The sequence below is a fragment of the Lactuca virosa genome, chromosome 1, assembly GCF_052849685.1.
Source record: "Lactuca virosa cultivar CGN04683 chromosome 1, Lactuca_virosa_CGN04683_v6, whole genome shotgun sequence".
NCBI lineage: Eukaryota > Viridiplantae > Streptophyta > Magnoliopsida > Asterales > Asteraceae > Lactuca > Lactuca virosa.
The window spans coordinates 91,863,608-91,877,144 of record NC_136426.1 but is presented as its reverse complement, the minus strand read 5'-3'; the positions used below and the strand labels follow the sequence as shown (position 1 = coordinate 91,877,144).

Sequence of the window (13,537 nt, the reverse complement as noted above, 5' to 3'; positions counted from 1 at the left end):
AATCTATGTAAGATTAGAAAACTTAATGCAAGAAGGATGTTCAAAGGAATGTACTTTGAATATGAGACTTCGTTTCCATGGAATTTCTTTCCATTGGAATACTTTGTAATGTCTGTTGCCAAGTCTCTATGACTTTTGTGCATAGTCATTACAAAAGCATCATTGCATATAAGTTTAGAATCTGACTGATTTTAGCAAATGGCAAGAATTTGGTATTCTTACATTTACGATAAGGATTTGAAATTGTGAAATGAGCATCATTGAAATGTTGTCCATTGATCTATTTCACAAACAGAGGGCCATAGGAAAATGTAGTGTGCATGCTTGGAGCATTGCATAACTATTGTTTTAATTCAAGTATTAAGTTGATTAATCGAAACATTATACAATGAATAATGTGTAATCAATATGGTGATTAAATTGAATCCGTTTTATTTATATTCATAAGTTCTGAGACCATATTGGATTCAATTATTCTTGTGTTTCACTTTGCATGTTTTGACTTCCAGAATAATAATATTATTCAAACTATCCACAGTCGATCATACTTTGGAAGTAGGTATTGAGGAAAGACTGTCATGAATCTGAATGTAGATTGTCTAAGTGTTTTAGACATAGCACAAGTTTGTTGCAGTGTTCATGAGTACTTCTGGAATAAGATTCGAGTATTGGATTAAACCCACGCTCATTTGAATCACTTCATTGATTTTATCACGAGTGATTGTGAGACGATAATATCTTATATTCTTGAAACGGAGAGATATGAGTTGCAGTTTACAAGTCGGTTGCACATTGATGATATGTAAATGCACCGGTAACTTGGTGTTATAAAACGTATCATTGTGTGTGATTTGATGAGTAAATAGAGCAAGCATATGAGTCGAAGTTTATCCGTTCCTTTTACCCAATGTGGGATAAAAGTGATATCTGTGGGCCCCTCGATGATTTAGTGATGACACCCTAAGTGCTTGGCCAAGCCTGGACTGATTTGATTTGTTCAATTAGTCAGTCGTCATTCATCAGAAATTGGGAAACAACAGATGGACAGAGAGAATTATTATAATCCATGTCTCATTCCATATTATATCTTGTAGAATGGAGGAATATATGATCCCTTATCTAATGGACGCGTCATTGACTGGGTCAGAGTTCTACAACGGCTTTTAAGAGCTACGATTGCTAGTCGGTGTTTAAGTCGTACTTGTAATTATAGTTATTAGACTTATCCAAGTGGGAGACTGTTGGATTAGGTGTCTAAGCCCATAACTATAATTTCTATGTACTTGACCCGAGAGTAGCATGGTCCATTTCGGGTTGCATATCACCAGGACTATTTGATAGGATGGATATTTGAGTACGAGGTTATTTATGATTTACTAATATATTATAAGTATAATATATTAATGAAGAAATCATATTATTTAATTAGTATTGATCAAGAATTAATTTGAAATTAATTTAGTGATAAAAAGAGACTAATTAAATTAACGGGGACTGATTATGTAAATCAGTGATATATATATATATATATATATATATATATATATATATATATATATATATATATATATATATATATAGTTTGGGCCATTGATTCATGATGGGCTAAGTTTATGTAAGTATCCATGAAGAGTTAGCCCACATGAGATATGGATCATAAGCCTATGTGTATGGATTAGGGTTTACCCATGACCTTTGGAATCCTACACTATATATATGTTATCCCATAGCCTAAAATCGGACACTAGTGTTCTTGGAGTTCATATACCCGATTTTGTGCCTAGTAACCTCTCTCTCTCTCAAGTTCTCCATTTATTCATGGTGTGGTGTGAACCGTTTGAGGCATCACACTTGGGGTGCTAAGTTCTTAAAGGCCAAATACATCAAGCTACAACAAAGAGGTAATCATCTAATCTATTTTATGATTCAAATATCAAATTGTATGCTAGTTGTAGGATTCATGCTTTGGATATTTTATTGCATGTATAATTAGAGAAAACTTAGATCTAAAGCATTTAGAGTTGTATGTGCACCATAGGATGTTTTAGTACATAAAACCCAATAACTATGTCTAACACAAAGGATAGAAATAGGTGCTATCGGTTTAGACCATAAAGGATAGAAATAGGTGCTATCACAAAGGATAGAAATAGGATGTTTTATAAACCTGGCTATATGCCTTAGCCAAAGCGGTTGCACTATCACAAAGGATAGAAATAGGTGCTATCGGTTTAGACCATAAAGGAATCTCATAGACTAAATTCCTTAGCCACTCTTCTTCTTTACCAGTAGCTGCTAATGCAAAAAACTCAGATTCCATTGTTGAGTTTGTAATGCAAGATTGCTTCTTGGAAGCCCAAGAAATGGCACCTCCCCCAAGCAAAAATACCCAGCCAGAAGTTGAGGAATGGTCCTCCATGTTGGTTATCCAACTTGCATCCGAATGACCTTGTAAAACCAAAGGACTCCCCAAGTAACTCAAGCCATAATCCATGGTTCCCTTGAGATACTTGAACACTCTATTCACTGCTTGCCAATGTTGTGCACTAGGATTACTAGTATACATGCTCAATTTAGCCACATCAAAAGCAATATCAGGTCTGGTACTTGTCATGGCATACATCAAGCTACCAATAGCCTTATAGTATTCCAACTGTAAAATGGGAACACCATTATTTGGCATTAGTTTCACACTTGGATCCATATGAGTACTCATAAGAGAACAATCGGTAAAATTAAACCGCTTGAGAATTTTCTCAATATAATGACTTTGAGTCATTACCAAACCTTTGTTCATCCTTTTAATTCTTATTCCAAGAATTACATCAGCCTCTCCTAAGTCTTTCATGGAGAACTTAGATGATAACAATTTCTTTGTTTCATCTACTTGATTTTGGTCGGTACCAAAAATCAACATGTCATCTACGTATAACTAAATGATCACTCCAGCTCTAGTAGCATCATCAAATCTACTATAAACACATTTGTCACATTGGTTTGTCTTGAAACCAGAAGACAAAATAACTTCATCAAAATTTTGATGCCATTGTTTAGGCACTTGTTTCAGCCCATACAAAGATTTGACAAGTTTACAAACCATATGCTCTTTACCGAGCATAATGAAACCTTCTGCTTGTTTCATGTAAACTTCCTCATCAAGATCACCATTTAAAAAGGCTGTTTTCACATCCATTTGGTGAATAACCAGATTGTGGATACTTATCAAGGCAATCAACAATCTAATAGTAGAAATACGTGCAACTGGAGCATACGTATCAAAATAGTCAATCCCAGGTTTTTGTCTAAAACCTTGAATAACTAACCGGGATTTGAACTTGTCAATAGTCCCATTAACATTCATTTTCTTTTTGAAAATCCATTTGTAACCAAGTGATTTAGAACATGGAGGCAAATCAGACAACACCTATGTGTTGTTTTCCAGAATTGATGACATTTCATCATCAATTGCTTCCTTCCAAAAGGCACCATCACGAGACTTCAGGGCCTCTTGATATGTATTAGGATCATCTTCAATACTATAGCAATCAGAGTATTCAAGATTAATTTCATCCCTTGAACCTTCCACCAAATACAGTTGGAAGTCGGATCCGAAATTTTTCGCAATTTGGCCTCTTTTGCTTCTACGAAGCTCTTGTGGTTCTTGCACGTTACCACCATCTTGACTTTCTGAATTTTTCTCTTTATTAGCACCAAAAGTCAGATCCTTAGGCCTTTGAATTGATGAAAAACGCATCTCATCAAAAATTGCATCTCGTGATTCGATAACAGTGTTAATTGAAACTGAATCATTAGGTTATATTACATAAAACCTATATGCCTTGGAATGTTCATCATATCCAATGAATATGCAATCAATTCCACGTTCTACCAAAATTTTCTTTTTGGGCTCGGTGAGTTTTACAACTGCTCGACATCCCCAAACCCGAAAATAACTTAAATTCGGTTTTTTCTTGAACCAAAGTTCATATGGGACGGTTTTATTCCTTTTATTTGGAACTGTATTTAATAAATAGCTGGCCGTTAACATGGCCACTCCCCAGAATCCTTCACTTAATCCCGAGTATGACAACATTGAGTTTACCATTTCCTTTAAAACTCAATTTTTGCGTTCAACAATACCATTCTGTTGGGGTGTGTAAGGTGTCGTGGTCTCATGAATGATACCCACTGATTGGAAGTATATAGGATCCATATATTCACCTCTCCTATCAGTCCTAAGACATTTAATAGGAATGCCCAATTGCAATTCCACCTTGCTTTTGTATATTTTGAATTTATCTAAGGCTTCATCCTTATAATGTAACAAATACACATAGCAAAACCGAGTGCAGTCATCAATAAAAGTGACTACATACTTTTTATTTCCCAAAGAAGGAGTGGGGTGAAAATTACACAGGTCACTGTGTACAAGTTCCAAAACAGCTGAATTTCTAGTGACATTAGGAAATGGTTGTTTTGTCACTTTTGTAAGCATGCATGTTTTACAATTATCAGATGTCATATCAAAGCCTGGAATTAATCCATCTTTTGACATCTCATGCATCCTTCTAAAGTTGACATGACCTAATCTTACATGTCAAATCATAGATTTATCAACATTAGAAGCAGAAGATACAAATGCAGAATTATGAACATGTATTAATTTGTCAACAATATTTAAACGAAACATTCTATTATTTAAATATCCAAAGCCAACAAACATTCCACCTTTAGATAAAATAAACTTATCCGACTCAATAACTTGTTTAAAACCATCAGAATTCCAACAACTAGAACTAACAAGATTCTTGCGAATCTTGGGAACAAACAAAACATCAAATAACTTAATTGTCTTTCCATAAGTAAATTCAAGACACACGACACCTAAACCACAAATAGGAATAAAAGAATTGTCTACCATTTTCAGCACCGACCCATCTTCAAGCGGAGTTAATGTTTCAAACATCCGTTTATCCTTGCATACAAGGTTTGTTGCCCCGGAGTCGATCCACCAAGCAACATTATCATCCTGTACATAGAATGATTCAGGAATGAATGAAACATAACAAAACATAATTATGATTAGAATTATCAAAGTTAGTCAAAAACTGACCTCCTTTAACTTGGGCCGAAGACCCGTTCACTTTCCCATTGGCTCCACTGTTTCCAGTACCATTGTTGCCTATATTCACACGACAATTACGCTTGCAATGCCCAACTTTATTGCACCTCCGACAAACCAGATCCTTTCTCTTTTTCTTGGAGTTGCTTGGGAATGTTCTTGCTTACGTTTGTCATGTCCTTTGTGGTTCTGGTTCCTTGGTTTGTTTTCAATTATATGAACCGAGGGTTGTCTAGATTCAACTTTTCCTTTGGGTTTTTCAGATTTGTCACTTTCCTTCGCACGAAGAGATTATTTAATACGAATGTGACTAGCAAGTTGAACCAAAGACAGTTCCTCCTTTTGATGTTTCAAGTTGTGTTTGAAATCTTTCCAGGATGGAGGCAGTTTGTCAATGATCGTTGACACATAAATGGATTCATCCATATTCATACGGTACAATTTAAATTTACCGTATATGCCAAGGAGTTCATTGTATTGTTCAGTGACAGACCTTGAATCGTCCATCTTATAATTGTTAAAGTCACTGACCAGAAACTTCTTCCTAGAAGCATCCTCAGTAATATATTTCAATTCAAGGGTGTCCCACAACTCCCTGGCACACAAGGATTCACTATGGATAACAAATAAAGCATCAGACATACCGTTCAGAATATGACCTTTGCAAATGTAATCATCGTTGTCCCACTTCTGTCTCATCCTTATCTCTTCAATTGTCTCAACATCACCTTCCTCAGGCTCCGCTGGTATAGGAGTAGTCAGCACGTATGCTGCTTTCAGAGTAGTCAGCATAAAGTGCATTTTCTTCTTCCACCGCCTGAAGTCGACACCTTCGAACTTCTCCAGCTTTGCAAACTTAGTGGTCATCTCGCGGATTGAGTCACTTAACAGAGATATCAGTTCGATTGTAGGAAAATTATAGGGTTTGTAGTGGAGATCTGGATACCAACTTGGATCGTGAGAAGACTTTCCGAACTGATATTTCTACCCTATGCCTGGGTTGCAAGAAATGCAGCTTAGGATAATCCAAGTGGACACTTACGATTCTAGGCACAAAAATCATAAGCCAAATTGCTAGAAAGATTTTGTGAGTGTATGAAAACTGAGAGCTAATTTCCGTGTGTGTTTTCCCATAAGGAAGAGCCGTTTATATAATAAACGAGATTAGGGTTTCATTAGGGTTGGGTCGTCATTAGTTGCTTTGGAAGCAAGTCAGGGTAATCCAGATTTTAATGAGGATTTAGGGTTACTAAAACTAACGAGTTTCGTTAGTTTTACCATAATCACCCTCAAGAATCTTTCTATCAATTTGGCTTACGATTTCTGTGCCTAGAATCGTAAGTGTCCACTTGGATTATCCTAGGCTGAATTTCTTGTAACCCAGGCATAGGGTAGAAATATCAGTTCAAAAAGTGTTCTCACGATCCAAGTTGGTATCCAGATCTCCACTACAAACCCTATAATTTTCCTACATTGGACTTGACTTTTATTCCAATCTATCTTTGGTTGAAAATGAGTTGGGATTGAATTCATAGAATCGTATGAAATAATATTTCCATAATCTCATAATTTTTTTAACTGAACGCCACTATGTTTCTTAGTACAGGATATACATAATGATTATGGAACAAACATACTTGGTGCTCTTGCCAATCTCCTTATTGGCTCTTCCTCTGAAAAGGTATTTCCATCATTTCATTATTCTTTAACTTCTTGTGGTTAGTTTTGAACTACCGTTTGGTTTCAAAGCTACTTCTAAATCCGGTTTAGATAGGTTTGAAAAGTTTAACCAACTTCATTTTTCTTTTTTTCTAAATCCATCTATGTCTCGTGTTTTGGTTCCAAGACGATACACCTGTGGATTACTACATCATCTCTTCAAATTAGATTGTGATGTTATTAGATTATTGTTGCATCATAAGACTCTCGAGGTTCATCAAAAATTTTGTTTATTCTATTTTTTTCTGATTTTTTGCTTGATCTGTGGGTTTTATTGATCAATTCAGCTCTAAAATTTTAGGTTTCTTGATTCGAGTACCATCAAATCCTTTTTTCTTTCTCTAGGTGTGATTCATTTCATCAACAAATGTTCCATTCTTTAAGAATATTCTGCAGCTAATGTATACTTCTATTAAAATAATCTGTAGAAAGTATTATATTTAATCTGTAGAAAGTATTATATTATGGTAGAAAGTATTATATCTGACCATGTGGTATGCATTCTATTTGAATTACTAAAGTTTGTTTTATTATTCGTCATATAAAAGCATTCTAACAGAATGTTATTATAACATAATTCAATTTCCTGACAGTTATTCTCATAGAATGTGTGAAGGGAACATGGTGATTAACGACATGAAGGTTGGATGATGGTGTGGAGATGAACAATGGTCACCAAAGAAAATATTATTCATCCTTATATTCTGGCAGAATAATCTACAATAGAATGATAGGGCTATATGTAATAGTATATTCTGGTAGAATAATCTACAAATTGTATTTGTTTTTTTTTATTAATGAGTGTTTCATTATCATAGAAAAGAATATAAAGTTTTATTATTATTTAAGAATGTGACAGAAAAAATTTAACTTGTATCAAAAAATTTGTTATTTTTCAAGAAGTAAGACTCTTTAATAGTTTATGACTTGCATTTTCATAGAATATCATTATAAAAGAATGTCATTCTGACAGAATAAAACCGAGTATGATTAAAAATTATGTTAGAATTATTTAAACTGAATTAATTTATACAATCAGAATTCAAATTTAAGATAATCAAACATCCCTTAAAATCCGAAAATTTCTTTTTTTTTTTAAATTTGTGTTTACTAATTTTAAGACAATGCAAATGTACATTATTACCCTGCTTTTAATTAAATGGTATTATTTTATTTTTTAATTTAATAATATAGGTAAATCATTTTTTGTAAATAACTAAAATGATTGGTCCATATTCATCCTTACATCCACACAATAATTAGTTAGAACATAATAACCTAAGCATATATATATATATATATATATATATATATATATATATATTAACTAAAAAGTATATATTTTCATTTAAATAAAAAAATAAGAGGATATATTGATGTAGAGTAGTGAGTAAAACAATCTAAAGTGATTGTGTGTAGTGATAAGTGGCATCCAACACCACCCATTTTATTTGTTGTTAATTATAACCACTCCGAACGGCCTTACAAATGTATTACATAAAGCTAAGGAGAAATTAAATATCCTCCTACTTTTGTTCCTACAAATCTTTCTACCAAATTAAATGATGACATGTGTTATATTATTATATTAAGATATCATTTAATGAACATTAAATGTTACACATGTCATCATTTTATTGGGTAGTAAGATTTGTGGGAACAAAAAATAGGAGAATATTTAATTTATCAAAACTAAGACCTTCTCCATCGTCCCTTGCAAATCAAATTTGCAATGTCACATAAGCATAAAAGTTTATGTAACTTGAAAGCCTTGCAAAACTAGTCGGTGGTTCCCATCGCTTCAAAAATATTAATCGATATGGTAATTTAAGGAAAGATAAAACCATTATTCCATAGATAAAGAACACACAAGTGTATATATATATATATATATATATATATATATATATATATATATATATATATATATATATATATATATAGTAGTTTATAACCCGTGGAAACCACAGTTACAAAATTAATTGAACTTTTATAATAAAAACTCAAAATTATATACAATTATTTTAAATAAATTATTAATTAAGATATTTTTTAAGTTATATAAAATTATAATCATTGATTTAAATAAATATGTGAAATTATATCACTTTATAATTTGTATTAATTTTATTTTAATTTTTATTATAATGTTATTAATTTAATGTAATTAGAATGCGAAATTTAAATTTTGAAATTTGAAATTGAGAATAAATAGGTTGACAAGTGGCATGCATTAATTAGAAGATATAATAAGGTGACAAATGACAAAAAGAGAATAGCATATGCATTAATTAAGATGCCTAATAAAATGAGACATGTCAAAAGGAGAATAAAACTATTCTTTTATTAAAATAGGGATATATATATATATATATATATATATATATATATATATATATATATATATAAAGGTAATATTACTATAATTTATATTTTTCAGAATATTTTTAAATTATACATATATTATTCTACTTTTAAATTTATATTTTTTTTAATAGACTTAAATCTTCAACCTTTAGTTGAGGGCCCATATCCGTCATTAAACAAAAAATATTTTGTTTTCTTTTAAGTATTCCTAATACTAAAATAATAAAATTTGAATATAGTTTAAATTTTATAAATATAGTTTAAATTTTATAAATTGGATATATTTTAAAATTTACAAGTTTGCAACTTAAAGAAAATACATGGATGCGGTCATGCGGCTAGCCTAAAGTGTGAAACTTTACATTGATCATTTTGGAAGATATGTAGATTAAAATGATATTTAAATTTTAATTTTAATGATTTGAATTTTTGATGTTTCATATTCTAGTATTTATGTATAGTTATCTTATTCATGTACGAGTTACCTATTTCACCAAAGGGCTTCTAGCCCAGTGGTATCTGGTGTTGCCCTTCGTCCTTGAGGTTGAGGGTGCAAGTCCCGTCGTGGACATAGGTAGATTTAAGGTTTAGTTTAAGAGTATGCTAGATTTGTCATTTAAAAAAAAAAAGTTACCTATTTCAATATTTATGTTATTTATGTTATTTATGTTTGTTTATATTCATTTATACTTATTTATATTTTTGTTCATTTAACATTTTAATGAATAAACAAAAACAAACATAAACAAAATTAATTTATAAACCAACAAACACCAATAGAAAATATGTTTTTATATGTATTCATTTATATATGTTCGTTCCATTAAACTTATGTAAATTAATATAAACAATTTTTTTTCATGTTCTATGTATTCATTTGGTTCGTTTAGCATCCTACTTGAAATGTTAGATAATAAATCTTTATGAATGTGAGTAATTGTGGGGGTTAGGGGTTGTGAATATACATATTCATTTATAAAAAGACAAGATAATAATTTACTAAAAGAAAATGAGAAGACGTGGAATATATGAATCATCTATTAAATTCCTAAAGTCAAAGCTTGAGATATAGAAAATAAAGCATAAACACTAGTAATGAAGCTTATCGGTACATATATTACCCTTTACCACTTATCACAACCGTTAGGTGTGACAACTCTTGTTTTTTTTAATTTTTTCTCTTTACGTTTGAGCATAATAATATCTTTGTTTACGAAAAATTCAGTATAATAAATTTTATAGAAACTATCTTGTTTTAATAAAATATCTTTGAGTAAATATGTTATTTCAAAATACAAAAACTGTATGGATTTCATAATCAATACCTAAATCAAAGAAACTTCGGGACTCGAAATGACATGAAGAGAAATTCTTCACAAGTTGTTGGTGAAGTTAGCAACACCCAACACTTGGAATCAAAGGTCTTGGATTTGACTAATGTGTTAAGTCAAATGGTGGTGGGAAGTGGTCAACAATTGATGGTGTGTGATATTTGTGCAATGACGGGACAGTATACGGATAAGTGTCCCACACTTGGTAGTGAACCGGAGGATGTTAATGCAATGAGAGGATATCAAGGTCAACCAAGACCCATGAGATTTCAAAACACCTATAACCCAAATTGGAGGAATAACCCAAACAACCTATACCCACCAAAGCAAAACCCACCAAATGTTATGATGAGGCCCCAATGTCCACAATATCCATCACAAAAACCTCCATATCCACAAACATCTCATCCCCCTCCACATTACCAACAAACTCAACAACAAGGCCAATCAAGTGAAAGTGTCAATGCAAATGTGTCCGCGGTTATCCAAAAGAAGTTACCACCCAAATGCAAGGACCCGAGAATGTTTGTTATCCCTTGCACTATTGGTGATTTGCATGTTGAAAGTGGCATGCTAGATCTTGGAGCCTCAATCAATGTCATGTCATACTCAGTTTTTCAATCTCTCAATGTTGGACCTTTGGAAGAAACCGGAGTAATCATTCAATTAGCAGACAAGTCAAGTGTATTTCCAAGAGGCGTGTTGGAGGATGTACTAGTGCAAGCTAATAAACTAGTATTTCCCGCGGACTTCTATGCCATTGACCTTGAAGAGAAGACTCCTTCTAAGTCATCTATGATCCTTCTTGGAAGACCCTTCATGAATACTGCTCACACGATTATTGATGTCCATAATGGGAAGATCACCATGGATTTTGATGGAGAGACAATTCACTTCAACATCTTTCAGGCAACGAGGTACCCTAGCAACATTTCTCCATTGTATCGGGTTGATGTGATTGAACCAATCACCCAAGAACTATTTGCGTTATCACATGGGGATATTTTGAAGATGGTACTCAATATAAGTCTTGATTGTGAGAGTTTGAATAAAACATTGGATATGTATACATTGGACTCCGAAGTTGAAGAGATTGTGAAGACTTTAGAAGTTAACAATTCAACAAAGAAAGATGTCTCTCAAGTTGCCTTATCTCATTCTCCAAACAAGATGCCCCCTTCCATAATCCACCCACCCACACTTGAATTGAAAGTCTTACCTAGCCACTTGAAGTATGCTTATCTAGGTAACGACGAAATTCTTCCGGTGATCATCTCCTCCCAATTGAAAGATTTTAAAGAAGACCAATTGGTTGAAGTTTTGAAAGATCACAAAGAGGCCATGGGGTGGACAATAGCGAATATAAAGGGGATTAGTCCTAATGTATAATGTATGCACTTACAAGATCCTCATGGAAGATGATTGTAAGTAAGGATGAGCATATGGACCGGGGAACTGGCCGGAACCGGTACTGGAACCGGAACCCGATAGAATCGATCGGGCCGAGACCGGGACGATATTATTGTGGAATTTTGGAACCGGAAACCGGTAGACCCGGCAAAAATCGGAACCGTTTGTTGCTATTTTTCGAGGACCGGTTCCAACATTGAAGACATGACAAGAACCTGTAGGAACCATAACCGGTAGAACCGGCGATCCGGTTCGGTTCTTGATTTCGGTCGAAGTCGGTTCCCGGGTCAGGTCCGGGTCGGGCCGGTTCTGGCCGGTTCGGTTCCTTTGCTCATCCCTAATTGTAAGCCTAGGAAGGAAGCTCAAAGAATATTATATCCTCCAATGATGGAAGTTGTCAAGAAAGAAATAATCAAGCTCCTTGATGCAGACATGATTTAACCCATTTCCGACTCCAAATGGGTTAGTCTGGTTCAAGTGGTTCCCAAGAAAACGGGAATCACAGTTATTGAAAATAACAAGGGAGTAATGGTACCCAATCGAGTTCAAAATGGATGGAGGGTGTGTATTTATTATAGAAAGCTGAATTCAAGCACACGAAAAGATCATTTCCCCCTTCCTTTCATTGACCAAATGCTCGAGAGATTGGCGGGCAAATCGCATTATTGTTGCCTTGATGGATACTCAGGTTTTCATCAAATACCCGTTGCCCCCGAAGATCAAGACAAGACGACTTTTACATGCCCTTTTGGCACATTTGCCTACAAACGGATGCCATTTGGATTATGCAATGCTCCCGCCACATTCCAACGATGCATGGTGAGCATCTTCTCCGAGTATGTTGAGAATATAATTGAAGTGTTCATGGATAACTTCACCGTATATGATAATTCATTTGATGAATGCTTGGATAACCTTAAGAAGATTTTGAAAAGATGCATTGAGAAGAAGTTGCTATTAAACTTTGAGAAGTGTCACTTCATGGTCAATCAAGGCATCATCTTGGGACACATCGTCTCCAAAAAGGGAATTGAAGTTGATAAAGCCAAAATTGATGTCATACAAACCCTTCCTTACCCAACATGTGTTAGAGAAGTGAGATCTTTCTTGGGCCATGCGAGATTCTATAGGAGATTTATCAAATATTTCTCGAAGATCACGAGACCGATGTGCCTCCTTCTCCAAAAAAAATTTGACTTTGACTTCAGTGTAGCATGTTAAGAAGCCTTTGACAAACTTAATTACCTACTCACATCCGCTCCCATTATCCAACCTCCAAATTGGGAGCTTCCTTTTGAAATCATGTGCGATCCAAGCAATTTTGCCATTAGAGCAGTTTTAGGTCAAAAGGAGGGAAAAGCGTCACATGTTATCTACTATGCCTCCAAAACCTTAGATAATGCTCAAGCCACCACCGAGAAGGAACTTCTAGCCATTGTCTTCGCATTGGAGAAATTTCGACAATACCTTCTCGGGACAAAAGTGATTGTATATTCCGACCATGCGGCCTTGAAGTATCTAATGACCAAGAAAGATGCCAACCCACGGTTAATTCGGTGGATTCTTCTTTTACAAGAGGTCGATCTTG

At 33.8% G+C, this 13,537-nt stretch overlaps 1 protein-coding gene and 1 pseudogene across 1 annotated transcript; both read right to left on the bottom strand.

The window, feature by feature from the left end:
- Nucleotides 1-2,134: 2,134 nt before the first annotated feature.
- On the bottom strand, nt 2,135-2,704 carry LOC145117033 (secreted RxLR effector protein 161 pseudogene; annotated as a pseudogene).
- A 720-nt stretch (nt 2,705-3,424) lies between these two features.
- LOC145117029 (uncharacterized) lies at nt 3,425-5,989 on the bottom strand. Its single transcript, XM_079053338.1, has 6 exons — nt 5,575-5,989; nt 5,124-5,182; nt 4,919-5,029; nt 4,722-4,816; nt 4,414-4,589; nt 3,425-3,801 (listed from the first exon to the last, which is right to left on the bottom strand). Exons 1-6 carry the CDS (start codon nt 5,987-5,989, stop codon nt 3,425-3,427), a joined length of 1,233 nt encoding a protein of 410 aa, XP_078909464.1.
- Nucleotides 5,990-13,537: the final 7,548 nt, after the last annotated feature.